The sequence below is a fragment of the Hyla sarda genome, chromosome 3 (assembly GCF_029499605.1).
Source record: "Hyla sarda isolate aHylSar1 chromosome 3, aHylSar1.hap1, whole genome shotgun sequence".
In the NCBI taxonomy this organism is placed as follows: Eukaryota; Metazoa; Chordata; class Amphibia; order Anura; family Hylidae; genus Hyla; species Hyla sarda.
The window spans coordinates 349,729,207-349,756,343 of record NC_079191.1 but is presented as its reverse complement, the minus strand read 5'-3'; the positions used below and the strand labels follow the sequence as shown (position 1 = coordinate 349,756,343).

The following is a 27,137-nucleotide window of genomic DNA, read 5'->3' as shown; positions in this document are numbered from 1 at the left end:
GGATCAGAGAGATCCCAAAGTAAGAATTACAAAAACAGAAAATCAGAAACAATGGGGAATATATTTTTGGGGGACGTTCTTCATGGCTCTCTGTAAACTAAAGTTTGGTTCCTATATGTCTAAAACCCCCGATCCCCCCAAGATGGGAACTCTGCACCAAACTGGATCTTATGCAGGGGTCAAGTCCCGGGGAAAAAAAAGTGTGGGAACTCACCCAAGATTTCCACTTAAAGGTGTACTCCGCCCCTAGACATCTTATTCCCTATCCAAAGGGAATTTGAAGTTCACTCCATGCACCAGATGTCTGGGGTGTCACAGCTGAGATCGCAGGGGTCCCACCGCTGGATAGGGGATACAATGTCTAGGGGTGTAGTACCCCTTTAAGGGCTGGTCCTGCAGGACTCCTGCTAATGGGAAATGCGTTCCTGCTGTGGAAAAAGTGCAGGAACTTCGTTCCCATGAGTTCCTGCAGGACTTGAGCCCTGATCTTATGTAACCAATGTCCCCTCCATTACCTTATATCTTTATGATTTGGTGCAGTTTTAGAATTACTCATCTCTTCTACATCGATGAGCACAGTTAAGCTGTATTGGCCCATTCCCTGTAGTTTTTTTCCCTTTTTTTATAGCCATGTATGAGTTATACAGTCAGTTCTTGGAAATATGGCAACTGAACGGGTACGCAGCAGATGGGGAGGGGGAATTAACATGGGATGAATTTGACTTTGGCATGGTGTATAAAGGGAAGCGAAACAAACGTAAGATGAATGCTGTATTTCTTTTGCGCCCCTCAGGATACAAGATTAGTTGCCGTGCAACAGGCTTAGTGTATTTTACGCATCATACTTCTGACTCCTCGTATGTTAAAAACGGACATAGTTGTTAATTACAGCAAACCCTGAGACTCCCTTTTATTATATAACAGGTTTTTTTTTAGACATAAACAGTAGGAGGTATTGGTGTTAATATAAAACGTGTTTGTTTCCTTATAATTTCCATTCATTTTTCCTACTCTTTAAAGGGGTATTCCAGGAAAAAAAATAGTATTTTCCTGGATAACCCCTTTAAATATTAAAGTGACCAAATTTGTGACATTATACATGTTTAAGATGTATACTGAATAAAGCTAAACAGCTCCACTGACAACAAACCTATTCAGATCAAGGATCAGTAGCTGCATATGGGTTTGACCCTCTAAGGTCGATCAGCTTTTAGCATGGGAATGATTTAAATGGGTATTCCGCAGAAAACATCTTATCCCTGCCGCTGGAAACCCTCGCGATCTCCATGCCGGCAGCGCTAGCATCCTGAATATGGAAGCTTGGAGCTTCTGCATTCGTGACATCACGTCATGCCCCCTCCATTCATGTCTATGGGAGGGGGCGTGACGGCTAGTACGTAGCCATCACACCACCTCCCATAAACATGAATGGAGATGGCGTGGTGGCCATGTTCGCCAGTCATCGGGCATGGAGCGACGTTCGCTCCATGCACCGAATGACAAAGGTGCCACAGTGGAGATCGCGGGGGTCCCGCCACTGGATAGGTCCTATCCTTTGGATAGGGGATAAGATGTTTTCAGCGAAGTACCCCTTTAAAGGGGTGGTTCAGGATTAAATAAATACTGCTCCTTTCTTGCAAAAACCGTGCCACTCCTGCCCATAGGTTGTGTTTCGTACTGCAGCCCGGTCCCATTCACTTCAATAGAGCAGAGCTGCAATACCAGATACAACCCATGGACAGGAGTGGTGCTGTTTTTGCAAGAATGAGGCAGTGTTTTACTAATCCTGGGCAACAATTTTAAGGGTGTATTCACATGTACAGTACCCTGTGAATATTTGATGTGCAGGAGTTGGAGCTGCAGATTGTATGCTGCAGACTTCAATGTAAACTAAATGATTGAAGGCAGCATCAAATATGCATAGGATACTGTACGTGTGAATACACCCTTGGGGTACGTTCACACGTACAAGATCTGCTGAATATTTTTCCTGCATATTTTTTGCAGCTGATTTTGCTACAATTGAAGTTAATGGGTAGCAAAATCAGTTGCACAAAATATGCAGCAAAATTATGTAGCAGATCCTGTACGTGTGAACGTACCTTAAAATAATTTTCCAGAAATGAACACTGATTTTCTATTTTAGGAAAGGTGATTAATATACGATTGTGGTGTTTGACCCCTGGTGACACCAAAAATAGTAGAAACATGTCTGAAGTTATGTTAGTTGATTGCATAAGGGACTGAAGCCCCTTTTTTCTGTTGATTAGCGATAGTAAGTGATGACAGTCTCCTAACATGGCTGTGGCACAGGAAATACCTCTACCAATCACACATTATTCACCTATCCAGAATGAGTGGCAGTGTAAAGCATAGGGCGATCACATCAGTCTGATACTGAGGAGGTAGATATCAGAAACACCTCAGAGGATTTTAACAGATGCAACAATAGTTGTCTGTAGCCTCACTGTCATTAAAGGACCTTTTTTTGCATTCATGACCATAACTTTATTGATACTGATTCAGTGATTAGAACCTTCAGCAGATTTAAACCCACAAAGTGTCCACTAATAATATTAGGATGTATTCCCCACTATATGGACGTTCCCTTGCCTCAAGACTACATTCTTGGGTAAATACCATTTCCTTACATATGGCCTACATATATGGAAGTGGTCACAGACCGTTCTAATTGCTGATAAACATCTAGATGTGTGGTGAGGGAAACGTATAGAGCTGTACATAGCAACCATCCAGATTTTTGATCTTATTTCTTAGGGGTTGATGGGAAAATGAAGCAACGACCTTATGGCTTTTATTTTAAAAATCTCTCCTATGGAGTGTGAAGTTATAACCTACGATTTTCTCTTCAAAGTTGTGATCTGAAAACATCTTCTGGCGACTATTATGCTTGATTGTAACTTTTTAGTAAGTAAAGATGTTAAATATTTAATATGTAAATGCCACAGCATGTACTGTACATGGTAGCGCAGCAGTAATTAAAAGCGAACATGACTTGTGCTTCTCTTTGGATTTCAAACCTCAGGGTGAATGCCATTTGGACTTATAAAAAAAAAATATTTTGGTTCCTCTATACTTCTTGTGTAAGTCTTAAAGAAGTAGTCCGGTATCAAAAAATTTATCCCCCATCCAGAGGATAGGGGGAAGATGTCAGATTACAAGGATCTGTCCGCTGGGACCCTATGATCTCCTGCCCGGCGCCCCGGCTCTCTGCATGAATGCACTGTGTCCACTTTGGCACAAAGCTGTGGCTGACATGACCTCTCTTTGTATCTCTTTCGGAGAGCTGGAAATACAGCGTTTGGTTGTCTCCGCCTCTCCCATAGAGACACCTAGATGCCACCGTGTTTTGGACATAATCTTGAAAATAAAGGGTGTGGTCGGCTGTAAATGGGGATGTGGTAATTTAGTTGATGATAACACCATATAGATGTCAATACCAGTTCTATACAGGTTCTCTGCAAACATTGTAAGTGATTACAGTGCAGTTAAATCCTGTAATAAATCCAGAAAATATGTCTTCCCTAATTGGATTTGTTCCCTTTTCTCCATCCAGCCCAGACTTCTATAGTGATTTCTGAAAATGTTTGAATTGACTGCCTCTATAGCAGTTTAAAAAGTTCAGACCCCAGACCAACCCCGTATGTTAAATAAGACACCAGAACAATCTCTTATGTTAATTTGCACCCAAACAGACCATAAAATAAGAACAGACCCAGAGAAGACAAAAAATATCAGATATCTATGTATTAATTGCCCAGGTCATCTTACTTCTTTACTTTTGGGCACCTCAAGCTCATATAATACAATGCCAGCTAAAGTAGTCTCCTGTTTTGGTACAATGCCAGCCATAGTATGCCCCCCCCCCATTTTATACAATGCCAGCCTTGTGTCCCGCATTATATATACAATACTGGCAATGTTATGTCACTTATCTCATACAGTACGAGCTATTATATACCCCCCATAACTGTCAGTTATACTGTGCCAGTAATAATCTGCAATTGTCCCGTACAAGTTTATTCACAGTGCTCTTTCTATGCAGTGCCAGCTATAGTTCCTCTCATTTACTCTACTATTCTTTACTCTTTTGTAAGAGATCCCTATCTCACTTTGGTTGGCATAAAAAAAAATACCAGGGAGGCACCCTATACTTACTAACTACACCACACCCATTAAGGCATGTCCAATTTCCTGTACTCCATGATAAAGTGTCCTCCGGAGCATGGATTTTTTTAGGTCAGTCAGATTTGTAAAAATTTTTTCTAAATTTTTTTAAAGTTGATCTACATATTCAGTATATGTCCCTTAGTTCTAGAATTGCACTTATTTTCTTACAATTGCATTGTTTTCCAATAGAAAAAAAACAAAAAACCCTGAGGCCAGGTCCACATGCTGCTGAAGATCGCACACTGCATGCAAATGGGGTTTTCAGAATTCCATTGACGTACTATAGAAATAAATCAGCTCAAATGTTATGATGTGCTATGAATTTTAAAACCTGAAGTATGCCCGGACTATAGCTTAAAAAGTTTTAATAAAAACAGAGGCTAATGTATCCTGTGGCTGTGCTAAAAATCGGTTACCACTCAGTACAACCTCAGTGCTATAGAGTTGTAACATGACATCAATATTAGTCTAAGAGGCCCTACTTTATTTTAGTTTACTTCCAATTTTATTCTTAGTAATTACCGTATATACTCGAGTATAAGCCGACCTGAATATAAGCCGAGGCCCCTAATTTTACCCCAAAAACCCAGGAAAAAAAAGTTATTGACTCGACTATAAGCCTAGGGTGGGAAATACATCATCCCCCCTGTCCTCATCCAGACCCCCGTCATTATCCCCCCCCCTTCATCATCACCGCCTGTCAATGCCTTCATCAGTGGTCTTCAACCTGCAGCCCTCCAGAGGTTTCCAAACTACAACTCCGAGCATGTCCACAGGTTGAAGACCACTCCCTCCTTTTGTTTTGTACTCACCTCCCCTCGGCGGGAAGTTAGGGTGAGCTGGTCATGGCCATCTATGCTGCAGGGACCGTCTGGTGGGGATGGTTAGTCGTTCCGGGCTGTCCAGCTTCACCGGGGGGGCCCTCTTCTCCGCGCTTCGGGCCCGGCTCCGGCCTAGTGACATTGCCTTGACGACGACGCACAGGGACGCAACGTCCCTGTGCATTGTTGTCAAGGCAACGCCACACACTGGCCCGAAGCGCGGAGAAGAGGCCCCCCCCCGGTGAAAATGGACAACCAGCAACGACTAATCCTCCCCACTGGATGGTCCCTGCAGCATAGATGGCCCGGACCAGCTCACCCTAACTTCCTGCCAAGGGGAGGTGAGTACAAAACAAAAAGGGGGGGGGGGCTGAATGATGAAGAAGGCCGCAGTGGTTTTCAACCTGCGGACCTCCAGAGGTTTCAAAACTACAACACCCAGCATGCCCGGACAGCCGATGGCTGTCCGGGCATGCTGGGAGTTGTAGTTTTGCAACCTCTGGAGGTCCGCAGGTTGAAGACCACTGATGAAGGGATTGACAGGCGGAGAGTTCACTCAAGTAGCCGAGGGGGGTGTTTTCAGCACGAAAAATCGTGCTGAAAAACTCGGCTTATACTCGAGTATATACGGTATATTAATTATTATTAATATAGCACCAATAAATTCTGCAAAACTTTACAAATTTGGAGCATAAACGGTTAAATGAACATTGCATTAACGGGAAAATAATTAAATAATATAATATATTATAATGTTGTACTGTCTAAAAGCACTATATGGCAACCCAGAAAATGCATAGTACCATGAAATATGGCCCTGCTGCGGTACAGGCTCACTGCAGCTGGCTCTGCCATATACCAGGAGATATATGAGCTAAAAAATGTTGTAAATAGGGTTTTCTATCTGTAGAAAAGTATGTTAAGCCAAATTAGAGGTGGAAGAAGCCAAGCAATGTAGCAGATATTGAATTATGCTTTGCAGTTTTAGCTTGAATAACTCATAAGGGATGGGAATTTCTGACAACACAGGATATTGCGAGGTTATAACTATACGTCAAATTCCGCTGACTCTGCAGTCTGGGGAAGAGCTAGTGTAAAGTTCAGGTAAAGAACATGTGGCTAATTTGAATAGGACTATAAAATTTCCAAACAAGCGTCATTCTAGTTGATCTTGCTCTTCTGGCATCGTGATGTGAGCAAGTATTGTGGAGCTAAAGTTATTTCTATAAAATATAATAGTCTTGCTTTTTTTTTTTTAAAGGAATCTGTAGCCAGACAGATTAGCTCTTGTAAAACTGCCTTATAATGGTAAACTAGTGGTTGCTCGAGAGCAAGGAAGAAGATAGCCAATGTATTGCATTACCTCCTATAGAAGCTGTACAGAAGGTATTCAGCTCTCCTCCTATGTCCTGCTGCACACGGACTGGTACGGACCGTACCCAAGTGCAATAGAGAAAAAACTGATGTCCAGCGCTGCTCCCGTATAAAAATTGAATTCTTTATTCAAACATATACACCATGGGGACAGAAGACAAGGTAGTCACAGGTGACGTGTTTCAGCCCACCAGAGGGCCTTAGTCATACACATGACTAAGGCCCTCTGGTGGGCTGAAACGCGTCACCATTTTTATACGGGAGCAGCGCTGGACATCAGTTTTTTCTCTATTACCTCCTATAGGCTCCTTTCACGCTGCCGTTTGCGCCCAGCAAAGTGACGGCCGTAAGAAGATAGCGGGAGATAAATTAGTGCTTGCAATGTCTTTTTTCTCCTGATCTTTTCCGGCAGAATAACAGCCGTAAAAACGGGCGTCAGAGAATTCCATTCAAGTGTATAAGATCTTCTGCTCCTGTCATGCCTCCCGTTGGGCTCCGTCACACTAACTAAAAAAAAAAAAGAGAGCCTTAACGGCTGTTTGTGGCGGAGCCCAGCGGATAGACTAAATTTAAGAGAGCTGCATATGTGTCATGGTCTCCATTTCTTCATTTTCTGCCTGGATGCTGTTATCTCCATTCGCCAATAGACGAGGGGTGAGACGTGAGAACCCTACTTAACAGATATTTATAACACGTCCTGTGAAGAAGACCCCTTTTAGTGCATTGTCTCCTAAATGTCATTTAGGGCACCTGGACATCCATTAGCTAGAGCAGATGGGTTGGCCGAGGTATTAAATAAAAAAACAATTACAGCTAACAGGGGTTATAAAATAACACGCTAGGCCCATCTGTTCTATCTATGAGTTTATTGCCATCACTCCAGTCCTGGAAGTAACCAAACAAACACAGTGGAGAAGACCAGAGATTTAATTACCGTATTTTTCGCCCTATAGGACGCACCGGCATATAAGACGCACCCAATTTTAAAGGTGCAAAATCTAGAAAAAAAAGATTCTGCATCCAACAGTGGTCTTCAACCTGCGGACCTCCAGATGTTGCAAAACTACAACTCCCAGGCATGCTGGGAATTGTAGTTTTGCAACATCTGGAGGTCCGCAGGTTAAAGACCACTGGATAGGAGGTAATACTCACGTGTCCCCGCCACTCCGGACCCGTCACCGCTGCTCTGGATGTCGCTCCATCGCTGTCGCCGCATCCCCGGCGTCCCCGACGCTCCGGACGACTTCTTCCCCGGGATCCACGCTCTTCATCGCCGTCATCACGTCGCCATCATCATGTCGGTACGCACGCCGCTCCTATTGGATGACGGGACGGCGTGCGCAACGATGCGGTGACGTCGAAGGAGAGCGCCGCCATGCAGGGGATCAAGGCATGGAGCAGACACTGAGGAGGCAGGTAAGGTCCCTCCCGGTGTCCTGTAAGCTGTTCGGGATGCCGAGATTTCACCGCGGCGGTCCCGAACAGCCCGACTGAGCAGGCGGGTTAGTGTCACGCGGCGATCAAAGCTGAAGGGTTAATACAGGGCATCACCGCGATCGGTGATGTCCTGTATTAGCCGTGGGTCCCAGCCGTTGATGGCCTCAGGGACCTCCGCAGTAGGTGTGTGTTCGCCATATAAGACACACCAACTTTCCCCCCCAGTTTTAGGGAAGAAAATACGGTAGGTGAGACAGCCCTTTTAAAATCAGAAAAGGTAAAAACATACACCACAACCTACTCTCTACTCTGAGTTTAATTAATTAACGTAGTCAACTAGTAGCAGACCATACTATCAAGTAACGCAAAATGAATGTATTAAAAATTCCACCGCATTTTAAGAGCGGCACACGTGTGCCCTTACAGGATCTATGTAGTTGTCACGTTCTATTAAATATAGAAATATAAGAAATATTCTCGAATTACAGATAAAGCACAAGAAAGAAACTCTCTTTTGTTGCCTTAGGACCAAGAATTGCTTTACTCTAAAAAGAGAAATAACATCACAGAAAATCATTTATGGACATCATTATAGTCTAAAGGGGTATTCCGGGCAAAAAGGATAGGGGATAAGGTGTCTGATCGCAGGGGCCCCGCTGCTGAGACCCCCCGTGATCTCCCTGTATCACCCGCATTCTATGATGGTGCTGAATCTCCAGTTTCGGGGACCGGGGACGTGACATCACACCACGCCCCCTTTATTCATGTCTATAGGAGGGGGCGTGACAAAGCATTATCTGCTGGTTTTACCCATTATGTTGGACATGTTATCACATATTAAACTCGTGTCATTTTGCTATGTTGTACTGTTGTTGTATAGAAGTAAAGTAGTTTATTCATGATTAGTGCAAATAGGATGTGTGTTTATCTCTCACCTATTTCTTATGTTATCTTGTCAGGAGAAAAGTGTCTAAAGTCAGCGATTAAAACGTGTTTCTGTTTTCTTTCATTACCGGTATTTAGAGTTCTAAATTCTTTCAAGAATTCTGAAGTGTTTAGTAGTAGGAAGATCCATGATAACTACAGCTATATACCAGTATTAGTATTATGGATTGCTTATCTTTGGTGGACAAATAAGAATATATATATATATATATATATATATATATATATATATATATATATATATATATCGACACTGTGTTTATTGCTTTTCCCACTTATATAGGACTATAACAGCAAAATACTAATCCAGATCATAGAAGTAAATGCCATGTTCTAGTATGGCCTAAGTAAACTTGGAACCTAAGACAGGTCTGTGGTTAATCCCAATAGGAGGCTCTTTTGAGCCAGATGTGTGTTTATAGTTTTTTTTACTTACACTAGTCGTAGCAGCCTTCAGATGCACAACCAATCGGTTGTTTAGTAGGATTTCGGACAAATGCATTACATACATGTAATTCTGTGCAAAGACAAAAAACTTAAAGGGAAAGAGAGAATACATTTCCAGTTTTGCAGCAACCAAATATATTGTAAACTCCAGGTTATTTCTCATTACCTGCTTAAAGTCATAACTGATCAAAAATTTAATAATTGCAACAAACTATTTTTTTTTTTACATTTTGTAGACAGTCACCTGTCTAAAGTGTTTGGCTACCTCTTGACTTTCCACTTAAAGGGGTACTCCGGTGGAAGACATATTTTTTTTTTATCAACTGGTTCCAGAAAGTTAAACAGATTTGTTAATTACTTCTATTAAAAAATATTTGCCCTTCCAGTACTTATTAGCAGCTGTATGCTACAGAGGAATTGCTTTTCTTTTTGAATTTCTTCTTTGTCTTGTCCACAGTGCTCTCTGCTGACACCTCATGCCCGTATCAGGAACTGTCCAAAGCAGGATGAAATCCTCATAGCAAACCTATGCTGCTCTGGACAGTTCCTGACACGGACAGAGGTGTCACCAGAGAGCACTGTGGACAAGACAAAAAAGAAATTTAAAAAGAAAAGAATTTCCTCTGTAGCATACAGCTGCTAATAAGTACTGGAAGGATTGAGATTTTTAAATTGAAGTAATTTACAAATCTGTTTAACTTGCTGGCACCAGTTCATGAAAAAAAAAAAAAATGATGATGTTGGTGGAGAAATAAGTCAGTCGTGTTGGTTGTTCACCACCCAACCCTGTTGTTCTGAGAGGAATAAGCCAACATCAGAGCTGTCTGCTAGTGACCTACTCCTCCTCATAGAGGAAACATAAACACGCGACCATGCTAAATGTTCATGTTTATGAGAAATTTGAGAAAAAAAAGGACAGATATTTAAAGGGGTACTCCGCCCCTAGACATCTTATCCCCTATCCAAAGGATAGGGGATAAGATGTCAGATCGCCGCGGTCCCATTGCTGGGAACCCCAGGGATCGCCGCTGTGGCACTGCGCTATCATTACTGCACAGAGCGAGTTCGCTCAGTGCGTAATGACGGGCGATACAGGGGACAGAGCAGCGTTACGTCATGGCTCCGCCCCTCGTGACATCACGGCCAGTCCCCTTAATGCAAGTCTATGGCAGGGGGCGTGATGACTGCCACGCCCCCTCCCATAGACTTATATTGAGGTGGCGGGCCTTGACATCATGAGGGGCGGAGCCGTGACATAACGATTCTTCGGCCCCTGTATTGCCCGTCATTACGTGCAGAGCGAACTCGCTCTGCGCAGTAATGATAGCGTGGTGCCGCAGCGGCGATCCCCGGGGTCCCCAGCAGCGGGACAGCGGTGATCTGACATCTTATCCCCTATACTGAAAATTCTTATGTACACCCCGAAAACACACAGTAGCAAGATTTTTAAGAGATCATGTTTGGGCCTATTTTGTAGTAGTCAAAGATATGTGACCCATCAGGCCTTATGAATGGCCGTGAAGATAAAACAGTGCCCATAGCTACTACTGGCCCACCAGGTGTCTCTCTAGTAATTTTCTTGAGTATTTTTGGGCATACATTGTCCCATTCCATATTCCACAGGTTGTCCCCAGTACTTCTCAGAGTATAGAACCATAATAAATCAGCCATGCTCCATGAAAACAGCTATGCCATGATGGTAAGCCCTTAGTTTATTTAAGTACTTAGGTAGAACCCCCTTGCAATGCTTCATTAACATTTTTTATTTATTCACACCTAATTCCAGAATCATTCCATGACTACGTGCACACTAAGTTTTTGGGTAATTTTTTATGACATAAAATTTCACAGAAAATCTGTTTTTCATCTCAAAAAACAACCCAAAAATTATAATTTTTTCCCTATTGGATGAAGTTAATGGAAAAACATCCTTAAGTCCCCACTTATTTTTAATTTTACATTCAGAATTTTTATTGACCTTAAAAAATGTGCCCAGTTACATGCCAAAATGCGTCTGAAGTGGCAGATATTTTGGTACATACATACCATACTGTCCCATTTTTAAAATTTTTTTTTTTTTTGTGGCCTTTTGCTGTAGCACACAAAAAGGTCTGAAATCCCATTTTCAAAAAGGGCCAACATTTAGCCTAACTGTTTAGTTATGTATATTTGGTGCTGCAAATCACCCTATGAAAGCTTGGTCGGTATTGCATACGGGCATCAGGTTGCATCTGAAAAGTCTTCTCCTTTCCAAAGCTTTTATGTTTCAGGCCCTGCTTAATGGAATATAAAATAAATGATATACTTTATAAGAAACACACACATGACAGGCTTTGTGAAATGTATGCATTGCACGCCTTCAGGGACTTGGCCTGCTGCCTAGGCTATGGGTTTGCATTTGAAAGTAAATTAAAGGTGTCTGCAATGATATAAATATTTCCAAATTGTTGTAAAACGAGGTTAAAAGCTTTGCCTGTGCCTTAGCTAGATGAAATGTGTTTGCCCTTCGTGGCGACGCTCAAGAGATTCTAATAGTAACAAGAGGTCAATTAGAAAAAAATCCAGATATTGTAAAATCTTAGCGAATCTAACATCTGGCTATAGTTAGTAATGGGAGGAGAGGGAGGTGGCACAGGCGTAATTACCATGTATGTCATTTATAGGTAAGGCGGTGGGTGAGACGGGCATTCAGCCTCATTCATTACGTGATTAGTTTTCTAGATTACAAAACTTTTCTCGGTCACATTTTATTGCCCTTCCACCACACCTCTTAATGCCTTCACAAACCTGTCCTTACATTTCAGATTAGATCTGACAGTGTTTTTGCATGCTACCAGTGTGGAAACGAATAATTCTCTGCCGGCTCACTCATTTGTCTCGCGTCTTTTCCTGTCAGCTGTATGCTTGCACTCATGCTATTAGGTCACCACATGCCTGTGAGTATAATATCAAGTAACCCACAGGCATTTTAGTGAATAAATGAGAAAGGTAATGGCTGCCATGACCATCCGAAGAAGACTCAATCATGTTGTAGACTGTAAATATCAAGGTAGACTAGACTGCTAGTATGGATGGTAAAAAATGGTAGGCTACTTATATTATAGTACAACATTGCAGTCAAAAGTAGAGCAACACCCCCGTGTGGACTCCAAATGTCAATTGTTCAATTAGGTCCACACAATGTTAGGCCTGGCCTCATGGACCTTAGTATATCCAGTAATAGGAAGAAGCAGATTGGAATATGGCTAGTGAAGTAGAATGTACACTAGCGTGCAAATGGGCCAGAATGTGGATCCACTGATATCTGTAAAAGCCACTCAAAATAAAGTAGTGGCCATTATTTATATCAGAACTACATAGCACTATACTGTATTTACTAAAAGCCATCAAGGGCAAGAAAATAACAAAATATCATCTTAGATAGCCAACTGCATCTTAATGGTAGTGACTCTTTAGGTGCAAATGATTGTCACTATAAGCAAGATGTCGTGAATTCCTTTACTGCTTATGAGGGTTCTCAAGAGCAAGGTGGAAAACATGTAGTCGGAAAACATAGTCTTCGTGGCACAGAGTGGATCAGTTTTCAGTTATGCAGAATTTGTACAGCCAATAAAACATAGGTAACAAATTCCTGGTGAATTCTAAGTCATCTAGATAGCGTATGAGGAATGCCGTGATTTAGATCTCCCTACGAGTCAGGGCAGAGATTTACACTTGTGTTAATGAAGATTAGCTAATCTCAGAGCACATAGTTTGCATACTGTCCTTATATGTTTGGTGCTTATACACATTAGATTAAAAGTTCATAAAAATGGACAATTTCAGCTGTTTTGGCTGATGGATGACAGACTGTTATCATCTGGAAAGAAGTTGGCTGCATTGGAAATATTCAGCCTCTAGGTGGAAGAAAGATCTTTTATTCAGAACGGATCTTTTAGCCACGATCAGTCACTCAGGAAAGAACTTTTTCATAATATTACCAAGAAGATTGTTTGTTTCTCAGCCGGTGTCTTTGATCATGTATGGCCACTTAGAACAAGTGTAACACCCTATATAGACTAAAATCTATATGGCTATGTCTTGTATCGTTTATCCCCCTTTAGCTATATGTAACAAACTTATGAGCACCCATTTACTGTTCCAGCCATCTTATTCTTGTCTTCATTGGACAATCTCCTTTTGTTAGAAGAGTCTCTGAGTCCCCGAGATTTTATTTTTTTTTTTTACCTGGTTATAGATACTGAAATTTAAATTTTAGTTTTTGTACCTTATTTTGGGGCCAGCCATATTACCCGAGCTTCTGCTCTGCTCTGTGGATAGATTTAAGATTTGCTATACACAGCACCAATATAGCCCATAGCCAACTGACTGTGACCAATGCAGAGGTCATTCTTAATGGTGTTCTGTAGTGAAAAATAACTTATCCCCTATCCAAAGGATAAGGGCTAAGTTATAGATCACGGGGGATCCGAGCGCTGGGACCCCCTGTGATCTCCTGAACGGGGCCCCTGCAGTTTGCTGGAAGGGGGCGTGCCGACCCCCGCACTGAGCACCAGCCGACACGCCTCATCCAAGTATCCCATAGAGATACATGGAGGGGGGGTGTCAGCTGCGGCGTCCTGCGGGGGTCAGAACGGCCCCTTCCGGCAGACTGCCGAGGCCCCGTTCAAGAGATCGCGGGGGGTCCCAGCGCTCAATCTCCTATCCTTTATATAGGGGATAAGTTATTTTTCGCCGCACTACTCCTTTAAGGATGGTATTTAAAATTGATTTTCTGAACAGATTCAGTAGTAATCCTATGGCTTTTTACTTGTTTCATTAAAGGGAATTTATTGTCTGAAAATGACCTATTCTGGGCAGATTACTTTAATTATAAAACTATAGGGAGATAACACAGGATCACAAGATTTCCAATAACTCCCCCCTTCGACTTTCTACACAGTGAACTCTGAACAGGTCACTGAATGTGCCCACATTACCCCTTTAGGGTACTTTTACATGTGCATATTTTCTGCTGCAGATTTGTTGAAGGAGATTTTGCTACCCATTAAAGTCAATGGCCAGCAAAATCTGCAACAGCAAATACTGCAAAAATATGCATGTGTGAACGTCACCCTAAGGGTAGGGGTCATGCATAGCTCATCTGCAGTGTATTTGATGGTGCAGATGCGCTGATGACCATCCCTACAGTGAGCCTCCTGCTTTCCCCCTGTGTCCTGCATTTTCTGCTCATAGCAGCAATTGGCCACTACGAGCAGACACAGAGTGAGCTGCGCGTCATGCGCGTTCATGTGCAGTTTACTCACAGACACTGTGGGCGTACTTGGCCTTAAAGGAGTACTGCGGAGAAAAATAACTTATCCCCTATCTACAGGATAGGGGATCAGTAGCTGATCGCGGGTTGTATGACCGCTGAGGCCTCCCGTGATCACCTGGATGGGACCCTGGCGCTCTCAGTGAGGAGCATGTGTCATCTACCGGTAGACACCATGCACTCCATTCATTCTTATGGGAGCGCCAATGATGCCCAAGAGCTGTATTCGGGTCTTTTTGGCAGTCCCATAGGAATGAATAGAGCAAGTGTCGGCTGCAGCACGTGCTCCTCACTGAGCACCATAGTTACATAGTTACATAGTTACATAGTTAGTACGGTCGAAAAAAGACATATGTCCATCAAGTTCAACCAGGGAATTAAGGGGTAGGGGTGTGGTGCGATATTGGGGAAGGGATGGGATTTTATATTTCTTCATAAGCATTAATGTTATTTTGTTCCATAAATGTATCTAATCCTGTTTTAAAGCTGTTAATTGTTCCTACTGTGACCAGTTCCTGAGGTAGACCGTTCCATAAATTCACAGTCCTCACGGTAAAGAAGGCGTGTCGCCCCTTGAGACTAAACTTTTTCTTCTCCAGACGGAGGGAGTGTCCCCTCGTCCTTTGGGGGGGTTTAACCTGGAACAGTTTTTCTCCATATTTTTTGTATGGGCCATTAATATACTTATATACGTTTATCATATCCCCCCTTAAACGTCTCTTCTCAAGACTAAACAATTGTAACTCCTTTAATCGCTCCTCATAGCTAAGATGTTCCATGCCCCATATTAGTTTAGTCGCGCGTCTCTGCACCCTTTCCAACTCCACAGTGTCCCTTTTATGGACAGGTGCCCAAAACTGAACAGCATATTCCAGGTGAGGCCGTACCAATGCTTTATAAAGGGGGAGTATTATGTCCCTGTCCCTTGAGTCCATGCTCTTTTTATACATGACAATATCCTGCCGGCTTTGGAAGCAGCAGCCTGACATTGCATGCTATTCTGTAGTCTGTGATCTACAAGTACACCCAGATCCTTCTCTACCAGTGACTCTGCCAGTTTAATCCCCCCTAAGACATACGATGCATGCAGGTTATTAGTACCCAGATGCATAACTTTACATTTATCCACATTGAACCTCATTTGCCAAGTGGATGCCCAGACACTTAGTCTATCCAAGTCATCCTGTAACTTATGCACATCCTCTATAGACTGTACCGTGCTACAAAGCTTGGTGTCATCTGCAAAGATAGAAACAGAGCTGTTAATACCATCCTCTATATCATTGATAAATAAATTAAACAACAGCGGGCCCAGTACTGAACCTTGGGGTACACCACTAATTACCGGTGACCAATCAGAGTACGAATCATTGACCACCACTCTCTGGGTACGATCCATGAGCCAGTGTTCAATCCAGTTACAAACTAAAGTTTCCAAGCCCAAGGACCTTAACTTACCTGTCAGACGTCTGTGAGGGACAGTATCAAATGCTTTGGCAAAATCCAGAAACACTATATCCACAGCCATTCCTCTGTCAAGGCTTCTACTCACCTCTTCATAAAAGCAAATTAGATTGGTTTGACAACTTCTATCCTTAGTAAACCCATGCTGGCTATCACTTATAATACAATTATCCCCTATGTATTCCTGTATGTAATCCCTTATAAGTCCTTCAAACAATTTACCCACAATGCACGTTAAACTTACTGGTCTATAGTTTCCTGGGGAAGACCTAGAGCCCTTCTTGAAGATTGGCACCACATTCGCCTTGCGCCAGTCCCTTGGCACAATACCAGACACCATAGAATCTCTAAATATCATGAACAGGGGTACAGATATTACTGAACTTACCTCTCTAAGAACTCTTGGGTGTAGTCCATCCGGCCCTGGGGATTTGCTTACATTTATATCACTTAACTTACCTTGTACCATCTCTACATTAAGCCAGTTCAGTACATGACATGATGTGTTACCAGCACTGACCTGGCCAATGTCAGCTCCTTTTTCCCTAGTATATACAGAACTAAAGAACCCATTCAGTAGCTCCGCCTTCTCTTGATCGCCTGTGACAACCTCCCCATTATCATTATTAAGGGGTCCTACATGCTCTGTCCTTTTTTTTTTTGCATTTATATATCTAAAAAAATATTTAGGATTAGTTTTGCTTTCTTTGGCCACCTGTCTCTCATTTTGAATTTTTGCTGTTTTTATTACATTTTTACAGATTTTATTAAGCTCTTTGTACTGTTTAAATGTTATCGCTGACCCATCAGATTTGTATTTTTTGAAGGCAATTTTTTTGTTGTTTATTGCTCTTTTAACATCATGTGTCAGCCATGTAGGATTTAATTTTAATCGTTTATATTTGTTCCCCTTTGGTATATATTTAGCTGTATAGTTATTTAGAGTTGATTTAAAGATGTCCCATTTACCTTCTGTATCAGTATTTGAGAACACTTCCCCCCAGTCTATGTCCTGTAGTGCAGCCCTCAGCCCAGGGAAGTTTGCCTTTTTAAAGTTATATGTTTTTGCCTTCCCCGCCTGTCTTTGTTTTCTACATTTTAAGTCAAAAGTAACTATATTGTGGTCGCTATTACCAAGGTTTTCCCGCACAGTTACATTACCAATCAGCTCTGCGTTGTTGGAAATGATCAGATCCAACAAGGCATCACTTCTTGTTGGGTCCTCCACAAACTGGCCCATAAAATTATCCTGCAATAAATTTAGGAATTGTCGCCCCTTTGTAGTTTTAGCCAACCCCGGACCCCAATCTATATCTGGATAGTTAAAATCTCCCATTATTACCACTGTACCTGCCCGGGTGGCCCTCTCTATTTGTTTATGAAGCCGAACATCTATCTCTTCAGTGATATTAGGGGGTCTGTAGATTACCCCAAATATTATTTTTTCAGTATTTCCCTCCTTTTGTAATTCTACCCACAGTGATTCCACCTCCTCAAAATCATCACACACTATGGCATCGTTCACACTGACTTTCATACCACTTCTTACATACAGACAGACTCCACCACCTTTTCTGTTCATTCTATCCTTGCGAAACAATGTAAACCCCTGCAGATTGACAGCCCAGTCATGCGAGGAGTCCAGCCATGTCTCAGTGACCCCAACTATATCAATATGTTCCTCCAGTATCAAGGCCTCAAGCTCCCCCATTTTATTTGCTAGGCTTCTGGCATTTGTGAACATACACTTTACATTTCCATCCTTTATGTTATTGGGGTTAATGGGATTCTGTCCCGGTGAATGCGAGGGGCTCCAGTGGTCAGAGATCTTGTTTAACTACAAAAATGAATTGTTGTTGATAGCTTGATAATTTTTCATGATAGCGAGTACACAGAGGGAAACGTTAAAGCACTTCTCTATTGTCAGAATGAACAGTTTGCTTTCTATTAATGGAATATACTTTGTATCTCTAAATTAATTAGAAACTAGACTGTAACATAGCAAAGGTTTTCTTAATTAATAATCCAGCTGAGTAGAATTACTAGGTGTGTTTTTATATTTCATTATTGCATTAAGGCGTTTTTAATTATTCTGATTATACTTTGATTTAGGGTTCACCCAGATGGCGAAGCTCACCTCTCCAGGCCTCCTCCTATCCCCATCATTAATGATTGAGTGGCCACGTGTATAAATAATGCAGATATACAGAAGCCTATCAGTCACTCCAGAAAGTGGTGGGTGGAGGCAAGGGGAGCAAGCCCCTTATGAATAAAGTGGATTCAATACTCTGTGTCTTTTCTTTGATATCCACTATTAAATGATAGACACAGTAAAGGGGCGGCACTAGTTATGTAATGAATCCAGAGTATATAGTTCAGATTGTTGAATACTACAATGGAAGTGCATTTACAGCAGCAATATACACCAATAAATTGACAGTAAATTCCTGCACTCAGCGCAAGTGTAGATACTTCATAGTCAACAAGACTTGAAAACCAGGGAAAGGGAGATGGATGACTGCTGATGGTTGTGGGTTCTATTGCACAAAACCGCTGGCAGTCTCCTCTGAGTGCCCCACGCTATCCACCTCCCTACTGCTGGAAGAAGTGGGTTCTATCACACAAACCTGTGCCCCTACTCCATCCGCCTTCCTCTCCCTGGTTGTTCAAGTCTTGTTGAAGTATCTAGAGTTGCGATGAGTGCCGGAATCTACTGTCTATTTCTTGGTCTATTAAATAATACATTGAGGGGGGGGGGGGGGGGGGGAATAAAAAAACTGTCTAGTTTTTAAACAGTGTAAACTTAGACTAGTACATCTAAGGGTGCTTATAGATGGGTCAACCCATACCCTTCACTTTCATCAGTGTTTGTCACACGTCCCCCATGATTTTTCTAGCTGCATAACAAAACCATCAACCAACAAAAGAGCATTTCCTTGTTCTTTGGCTGATCATTGACCTTTAACAGTTATCAAGAACGAACATTGCTGTGAACCTTCATTCAGCCGATACTCAGCCCCTGTAAAGCGTGGGCCAGATTTTTAACAGTGGCTCAGGCAGTTTAAAAATCTGGCCCACCTTTAGGCTGCCTAGGGGGAAGGTAACTTGAACCCAATGAAGAAAGGAGTTTTGTCTTTAGAAACGTGTTGTCCTATATGTACCTGTGTGTATTTGAATGAATAAACACTGCTACCTTCTGTACCCTGATACATTGTTCAGTCTTCAGTTGGTGAAGTGCTACCAGCCTAAGTCAGATTCCAGGGAGGTTCCCTGCCAGGAACACCCCAAATAATACCAGCTTAATCACCCCCCCCTCCCGTAGACTTGCATTGAGGGGCACGCCACCCGCCCTGTAGTCACCGGTAATCAGTCCCGGAGCAAACACGCTCCGGGGACTGATTACAAACGGGGTGCCGCGTGCAAGATCACGGGGGTCCCCAGCGGCAGGACTCCCGCAATCAGGCATCTTATCCCCTATCCTTTGGATATGAGATAAGATGTCTAAGCACCGGAGTACCCCTTTAAGAACTATGTAACTATGTAAGTATTGCTTCTGCTTTAGTAAACAAGGTCTGCCCATGCAATACATAGTGGCCCATTCATTTGAATAACTAATATACTACATGTTTAACCAGTTGCTGTCTCTCCGAACAATAACAGTTGATCACCAGATGCCGGAGGAGCTGGCTTCTGCTTGCAAACGGGTTGTCATCATAAAATAACCACTTTTAGATGAAAGCTTATTAGCAATTATACCCCTAGCATCCGAGCTGGAAACTTCAGCAAAGCTCATTTTATTATAAGCCAGGTTGTTAATGTCTAATTGTTTTGTGGTTTTGATGCTTAAATTTGTCAATGACGATGAAACTGAAGACACTTTTTTTTTTTTCTCATTTCAGATTACTAGGAAATTGGAATTTTGCCACATTTAGCCATTACCATGTCGGGAACAAGGAAAGTAACTATCTTCCATCCTGGATTTTGTCTACTTGTTTTTGTGCCTCTGTTGTGCCATGTGGGAACTATATATGGTGAAACCACCCCAACCCCTGAAAATTCAACTCAAGATCCTTGCACTGGTACCTATTATTGTAAAGAAGGGGTAATTTTACCTATCTGGGAGCCACAGAACCCTTCATATGGGGATAAAATTGCAAGAGCTACCGTATATTTTGTGGCGATGGTCTACATGTTCCTCGGTGTATCGATCATAGCTGATCGTTTTATGTCCTCCATTGAAGTAATTACATCGCAAGAAAAGGAAATAACCATCAAGAAACCCAATGGTGAAACTACAAAGACAACAGTGAGGATATGGAACGAGACTGTGTCCAACCTGACCCTTATGGCTCTTGGTTCTTCCGCTCCTGAAATTCTCCTTTCTGTCATTGAAGTGTGTGGCCATAACTTTCAGGCTGGTGACCTTGGTCCTAGCACCATTGTAGGCAGTGCCGCATTCAACATGTTTATCATCATTGCTCTTTGTGTCTATGTGGTACCTGATGGAGAAACAAGGAGGATTAAACATCTTAGAGTTTTCTTTGTCACCGCAGCCTGGAGCATATTTGCCTATACTTGGCTGTACATGATCTTGTCTGTTTTTTCACCTGGTATCGTTGAAGTCTGGGAAGGTTTGCTCACTTTTTTCTTCTTTCCTATTTGTGTTTTGTTCGCTTGGGTTGCTGATAGAAGGTTGTTATTTTACAAATATGTCTATAAGAGGTACCGAGCTGGAAAGCAGAGGGGAATGATCATTGAAACAGAAGGAGATAGACCATCCTCCAAAGCTGATATTGAGATGGATGGTAAGGCTCTCAACTCCCACACAGAAAACTTCCTTGATGGCTCTATAAATCTTGAAATTGATGACAAGGACCAAGACGATGAGGAGGCAAGAAGAGATATGGCTAGGATTTTGAAGGAACTGAAACAAAAACACCCTGAGAAAGAGATGGAACAGTTAATTGAGCTAGCTAACTATCAAGTTTTGAGCCAGCAGCAAAAAAGTAGAGCATTTTATCGTATCCAAGCTACACGTTTGATGACTGGGGCAGGCAATATTTTAAAAAGGCATGCTGCAGATCAAGCAAGGAAAGCTGTCAGTATGCATGAGGTTAATACTGATGTTATAGAGAATGATCCAGTCAGCAAGATTTACTTCGAACAAGCAACTTACCAGTGCCTAGAGAACTGTGGAACAGTGGCACTAACAATTGTTCGTCGGGGTGGTGACTTAACCAACACTGTATTTGTAGACTTCAGAACAGAAGATGGCACAGCAAATGCTGGATCAGATTATGAATTTACTGAAGGAACAATTGTGTTCAAGCCTGGTGAGACTCAGAAAGAGATTAGGGTTGGCATTATTGATGATGACATCTTTGAAGAAGATGAAAATTTTCTGGTCCATCTTAGCAATGTTCGAGTAAACTCTGAAACCACTGAAGCAAATTTTGAGTCGAATCACGTAACATCACTTGCATGTCTTGGATCTCCCACGACAGCCACAGTTACCATCTTTGATGATGACCATGCTGGTATCTTTACCTTTGAGGAACAGATTACCCACATAAGTGAGAGCGTTGGTACAATGGAAGTGAAGGTTCTGAGAACCTCCGGTGCCCGAGGAGCTGTGATTGTACCCTATAAAACAGTTGAGGGCTCAGCAAGAGGTGGTGGAGAAGACTTTGAAGATACCTGTGGCCAACTAGAGTTCCAAAATGATGAGATTGTGTAAGTACCATATATAATGTTTTCCTTTGCTATACCTTTGAAATACCTTGAATTAACTTACATTTTGTCAAACAGTGAATGCACCTTTTAAAAAACAATATTTTCCAAAAACAGATTTGTCATAAGGAACCAATAGCATAAAGCTGACCATACACATGAGATATCTTTCCATCCCGATTTTCTCATTACATTTATGTTTCACAGGCAACAGTTTGTTTTCCAGGGTAACAAAGGAATTGGGAATCCAGAAAACCAGATCCTTCTTTACTCTGATACACATTAGACTGTTTTCTAAGATTGATAGTTTTGGACATTTTTCATATGTGTATGACCTGTGTAATGCTCTATTCTGAAGAGCCTGTACTCAAATCAGTTGCTACCTTCTAATATTAAATTCTATTTTGTGATAAGCTCTGATTCAGAGAATAAGCAGCATTAGTTTGTTCTAGAAACAGCTTTGAAGTGTCATTGAAGCAATAACGTCTGCTGGTCTATTATATTCTGCTGCAAGGAGTCTGCCTGGTTTTGGTTAACATCGAATATCTTGTATGTCAAGAAGCTATTTACTTCTGAAATTTAAGATGATCATAGATTGTTGATATTTTAAGATGTGTTTATCATTTTAACTATTGGTTAACTACTGTTTTCTCTGAATGCAATTAATAACGTTTAAAGGAGTTGTACAAGGTTAGCAGTAGGAAGATGATCCCAGCACTCACCATGTTAAATGCAATAACTGTAGTGTTTATCCACCTCATGTTAAAACAGGTTTCGGCACAGCAGGCCTTTCTCAGCTGAGGAGACCTAAGGAATTCCTGCTGCCAAAACGCGTTCTGTCTGTACCTATACCATGATGTGAATAAACACTACAGTTGTTGCATCCTACTTGGTGAGTGCTGGGAGTGTCTCTCTATTGGATTTTGGCTTTGAAGCAACAACGTGCGCCACCACCATCACAGTTGTGCTGACACTTTTTCGCTATGTGAAAGGTTAGCAAAACAAGACTGCTTAATGCTAAAAAAAAAAAAAAAACAGCTCCACTCCTGCCTGTTGGTTGTATTTAGCATAGCAGCATAGTCCCTTTTACGCCATTGGAGCAAAGATGCATTACCAGATATTACAAAAACAGGTGTGGTGATGTTTCCAGAAGGAAGCAGCCATGTTTTTTCTACTCTTGAACAAGAATAACTTTAGATTTTTGATTAAAATATTATATTACTCACATAGCTTGATTTAACATTCTGCATTGGGATTCTTTTTGTGCAGGAACACCAGCTATAAAGCTCTGTAAATATTTACCAGGCAGAGTGCGAGATATGAACAGTCATCCGAACACTTGCTTGTATACCTCATATGTCCATTTTGCTTTTGCTGCATACTATTCTGTTTTGTACACGGAACTAGGGCTGGGCGGTATGGCCAAATATGTGTATCGCAGTATTTTTGTAACTTATGGCGGTTCCACGGTATATAACGGTAATCCCCCCCCTCCCCTCTCCAAATATTAATTATTAGCCCTGCACTGTCCCCATCGTAGTAAATACTCACATATCACCTGCAAGCGCTGACACTCTATACTGTGTGGTATCCCTATGACCGGGCTGCAAAAAGGTAAACAAAAATAAACTTTAACGCATGTTCCTACGTTGGCATTATGCTGGGGACGTGAACGTCGGAGAGCCGTCGGCCTATCACCGGCCGCAGCGATGTTCCTCCTCGGCCAGTGATAGGCTGAGCCCACTGTCATGTAAGAAGCCGGCTTCTTACATGACAGTGGGCTCAACCTGTCACCGGCCGAGGCGGAACATCGCTGTGGCCGGTGGTAGGCTGATGGCTGTCCGACGTTCCATTCACTAGGAAACTGGTCCGGACTGACGGGGAAGGTGATTTAAAGTTTATTTTGTTTACCTTTTGCAGCCCAGGCATAGGGATACAGTATAGAACAGTGGTCTGTCTTCAACCTGCAGACCTCCATGTGTTGCAAAACTACAACTCCCAGCATGCCCAGACAGCCAACGGCTGGAGATCTGGAGGTCGAAGACCACTGGTATAAAGTGTCAGCGCCGGCGGCTGCCACACACAGGAGGACAAGGAGGGCAGCGCTTGCGCGTGACATATGTGAGTAGTACCCTGATGGGGACAGCGCAGCGCTGGGCTAATAATTCATTCATTGCCGAGGTGGAGGGGCCAAACTGGTATTGGGGCATGGGTTAAAATTCATATCGTGCAGTAAAAAAATGTCGGTATTCGGTATGAACCGGTATACCGCCCAGCCCTACATGAAACCAGGAAATTTTTTTCTAGAAAAAAAAACTAAGTAGCTACGATTATTATACCTTCTTATTGCTTGTACTCTGTATGCTTGCTGTCATTTATAAGGATTGTCTGCTATTTTAGTTGTAAGTTATAGCAGATCTCGCTTTGCCAGACTGTCATATGTGTATTGTACATACGTGTCCATCCTCCATCTTTTTTGAATTGCGTTGTTATTTAATTTGTCATAGAATTCATTCTAAATACATTTTTTTTTTAAATCCATTGGATGTACGGTATACGGTATACTTATACTTTAAATTATTTTTTTTCTGTCGCCTGGCAACTCCAAGGTATGTCAGATTTAGAGACAAGTTATGGAGGGATACAGCTGTACTTAGAATGACATGAACAAACAGCCATATACCGTAGTAATACACTGAGCTGCAGCAGTGACATACTCCGCTCTGCCTAGTTAGTGAGCGCTTGCTGCAGCGGCGTTGCTTAGAGCTGGCGATTGAAATATAATTATTTATTAAAAGAGGTTCTTTGCGCAATGGAAAAGATCACATTATATCCACAGTGTAGACAGCACAGTTAACACTTAGCGTGATGTTTTTTCGGTAGATCCTGGTTAGAGGTATTCATTCCGAAGTGGTTTGAATTTTTCAAGAGAATCTGTTATGAAAAGTACTTAAGCTTGCAAAATAGATTAAATCCTTAAAGTACGGTAGGTCTGAGATCATCCAGCTTTGATTCCATAAGGACCAGTTAGTTTTAAATACCAGGGGCATGAACAGATTGACGTATGTATCTTAAATAGTAATTGTTGCATTAAGTAGGATGTAAACCCTATAGATGACCTATATTACTGTAAAACGGCAATCAATACTGCCTAAAGTGTACCACTTACTACTTCTACTGATGGGTCACCACAACACCTTTCAAGCTGCCATTGTGCATTTACTTTAGTGCTCGGCAGTTTAGCCAATCAAATTATAGAATGCCTCCCATGATGTCCCCCATAAACATAGGAGCTGGTTATGGATTCCCATAGACAAAAATCATATACCACCTAAGTAATATCTATATACAGTATACTAATAAAGAGACATGAGAACAAGGGATGAAAATTGAAGAATTATGCTATTATGGTAAAGAAGATATACAAGTACAATTGTATCTTGAGACCAAAACTCAGTAGTTGGTTCTAAAAAACCCTAAACGTAAAGAAAATGAAGATTAAAGATAAATAAGCACAGATACCTTATCAGATAAAGCAAGTCCTCACATATAATAGTGTTGGAGGGGGGTAAAACACTTTCTATGTAGAAAGAGCTTCTTCGGGGTCCTGTCTAGTACAGATAAAAGGGGTACTCCGCTGCTCAGCGTTCGGACCAAAATGTTCCGAACGCTTAGAGCCAGTGCCGAGGGCCCGTGATGTCACACCCCACCCTTCAATGCAGGTCCATGGGAGGGGGCGTGGCAGCTGTCACGCCCCCTCCCATAGACTTGCATTGAGGGGGTGGGGCGTGAGATCACGAGGGGGCAGGCTGTGAGGTCATGATCCCCCGGCACCGGCTTTAAGCATTCGGAACATTTTGTTCCGAACACTGAGCAGCGGAGTACCCCGAACGCTTAGAGACGGTGGCAGGGGCTCGTGACGTCATGAGGGGACAGGCTGTGATGTCACAAGCCCCCGGCACCGGCTCTAAGCGTTCGGAACTTTAAAGGGGTACTCCGGCGCTTAGACATCTTATCCCCTATCCAAAGGATAGGGGATAAGATGCCTGATCACGGGGTTCCCACCGCTGAGGACCCCCGTGATCTTGCACGCGGCACCCAAGTTAAAATCAGTCCCCGGAGCATGTTCGCTGTCACGCCCCCCTCCCATAGGCTTGCATTGAGGGGCGGAGCGTGACGTCACACCTGTCACACCTGTCCCGTGGTCGCCGGTAATCAGACCCGGAGCGAACACGCTCTGGGGACTGATTACAAATGGGGTGCCGCGTGCAAGATCACGGGGTCCCCAGCTGTGGGACCCCCTTGATCAGGCATCTTATCCCCTATCCTTTGGATAGGGGACAAGATGTCTAAGCGCCGGAGTACCCCTTTAAGTGTTCTGTGTACCAGTAAAAACAGAATGAAGCGGCGTTTATCTGGTGTCCAAAAGAAGCCACCAATTCTGGTATAGGTAAAAAGCAGTATAAGACATGTAGTACGGCACTGTAGAGAGGCACTACTAGATGGTAGCCAGTTGGTGCATGCATTTTTTAAGTAATATAGGCTTTGAAATGCACTTTATAATTGGTTGGATCTTCCAGCTTTTTATGTATTCTGCACATCCTGATTGTCTTTATGTATGGTTTGGTATCAAGTTGTAGTAGTCCCGGAAAGACCATTGCATGTTGAAAATATTGTAGCCTGAGGCCATTGTAACTTCAAGGTCCACCTGTATAAGGTAAATTCTTATCATTTCTGCAAATAAAGATGACTTTTTAGTATAATAAGTTATGCAGTATTCTAATATAATTGGACTGTTCTGATTTGCCCATAACAACCAATCACAGCTCAGCTTTTATTTAGGAGATGAAAGCTAAGCTATGATTCGTTGCTATGGAAAAATCCCCCCCTAGGTCTATGAATTGACTAGTCATAGCTTTCGAGATATCTTCAGAAGAAATTTACATGTCTATTCTTTCTGCGCAATCTACTCAGAAATACATTGCCGTCTATGAAGATGGCGCATTTCCGAGTGGTCCTAGCACCGGCATGTTCTGCAGAGCCATGTACCCTGCGGAATGTCCGCCCGGAAATTTTCCATAGTACCAGAGGACACAGTTTATCCTTATAAACTTTGCAGAAATGTGGGATTTATGTAGCGGAACTCGGTAGAATGTGGTTAAGCAATGGCTAGGATAACACTACAGTTGGGTTATGTGTATATGCCAGGGAATATTCCCAATGGGGAGACCAATGGGAGTTAATTGTAGATGTATGCAACCACTGTATATTTGGCAGGGTAGCCCATTTTATTTAAGATTTATAGTGGCAAGTAGCTGTTAGAGTTCACAAGAACCAGAAGGCAGATGGTTCCTATGTAAATAGAGATTGGGTTGGTGGCATGACCATGATCAGGCCAAGCATAAAATATCCTA

The 27,137-nt window shown here is 42.3% G+C and overlaps 1 protein-coding gene across 5 annotated transcripts in view; it reads left to right on the top strand.

Annotated features, from left to right (window-relative positions):
• The window catches only part of SLC8A1 (solute carrier family 8 member A1), a 568,703-nt gene that overhangs the window by 207,506 nt on the left and 334,060 nt on the right, over positions 1-27,137 (top strand). For all 5 annotated transcript variants that reach the window (XM_056567535.1, XM_056567539.1, XM_056567534.1 and 2 more), the window contains one exon: positions 19,893-21,726. In XM_056567535.1, the coding sequence (XP_056423510.1) occupies positions 19,934-21,726 (1,793 nt within the window). In that variant the 5' untranslated portion in view covers positions 19,893-19,933. The remainder of the gene's footprint in view (positions 1-19,892; positions 21,727-27,137) is intronic.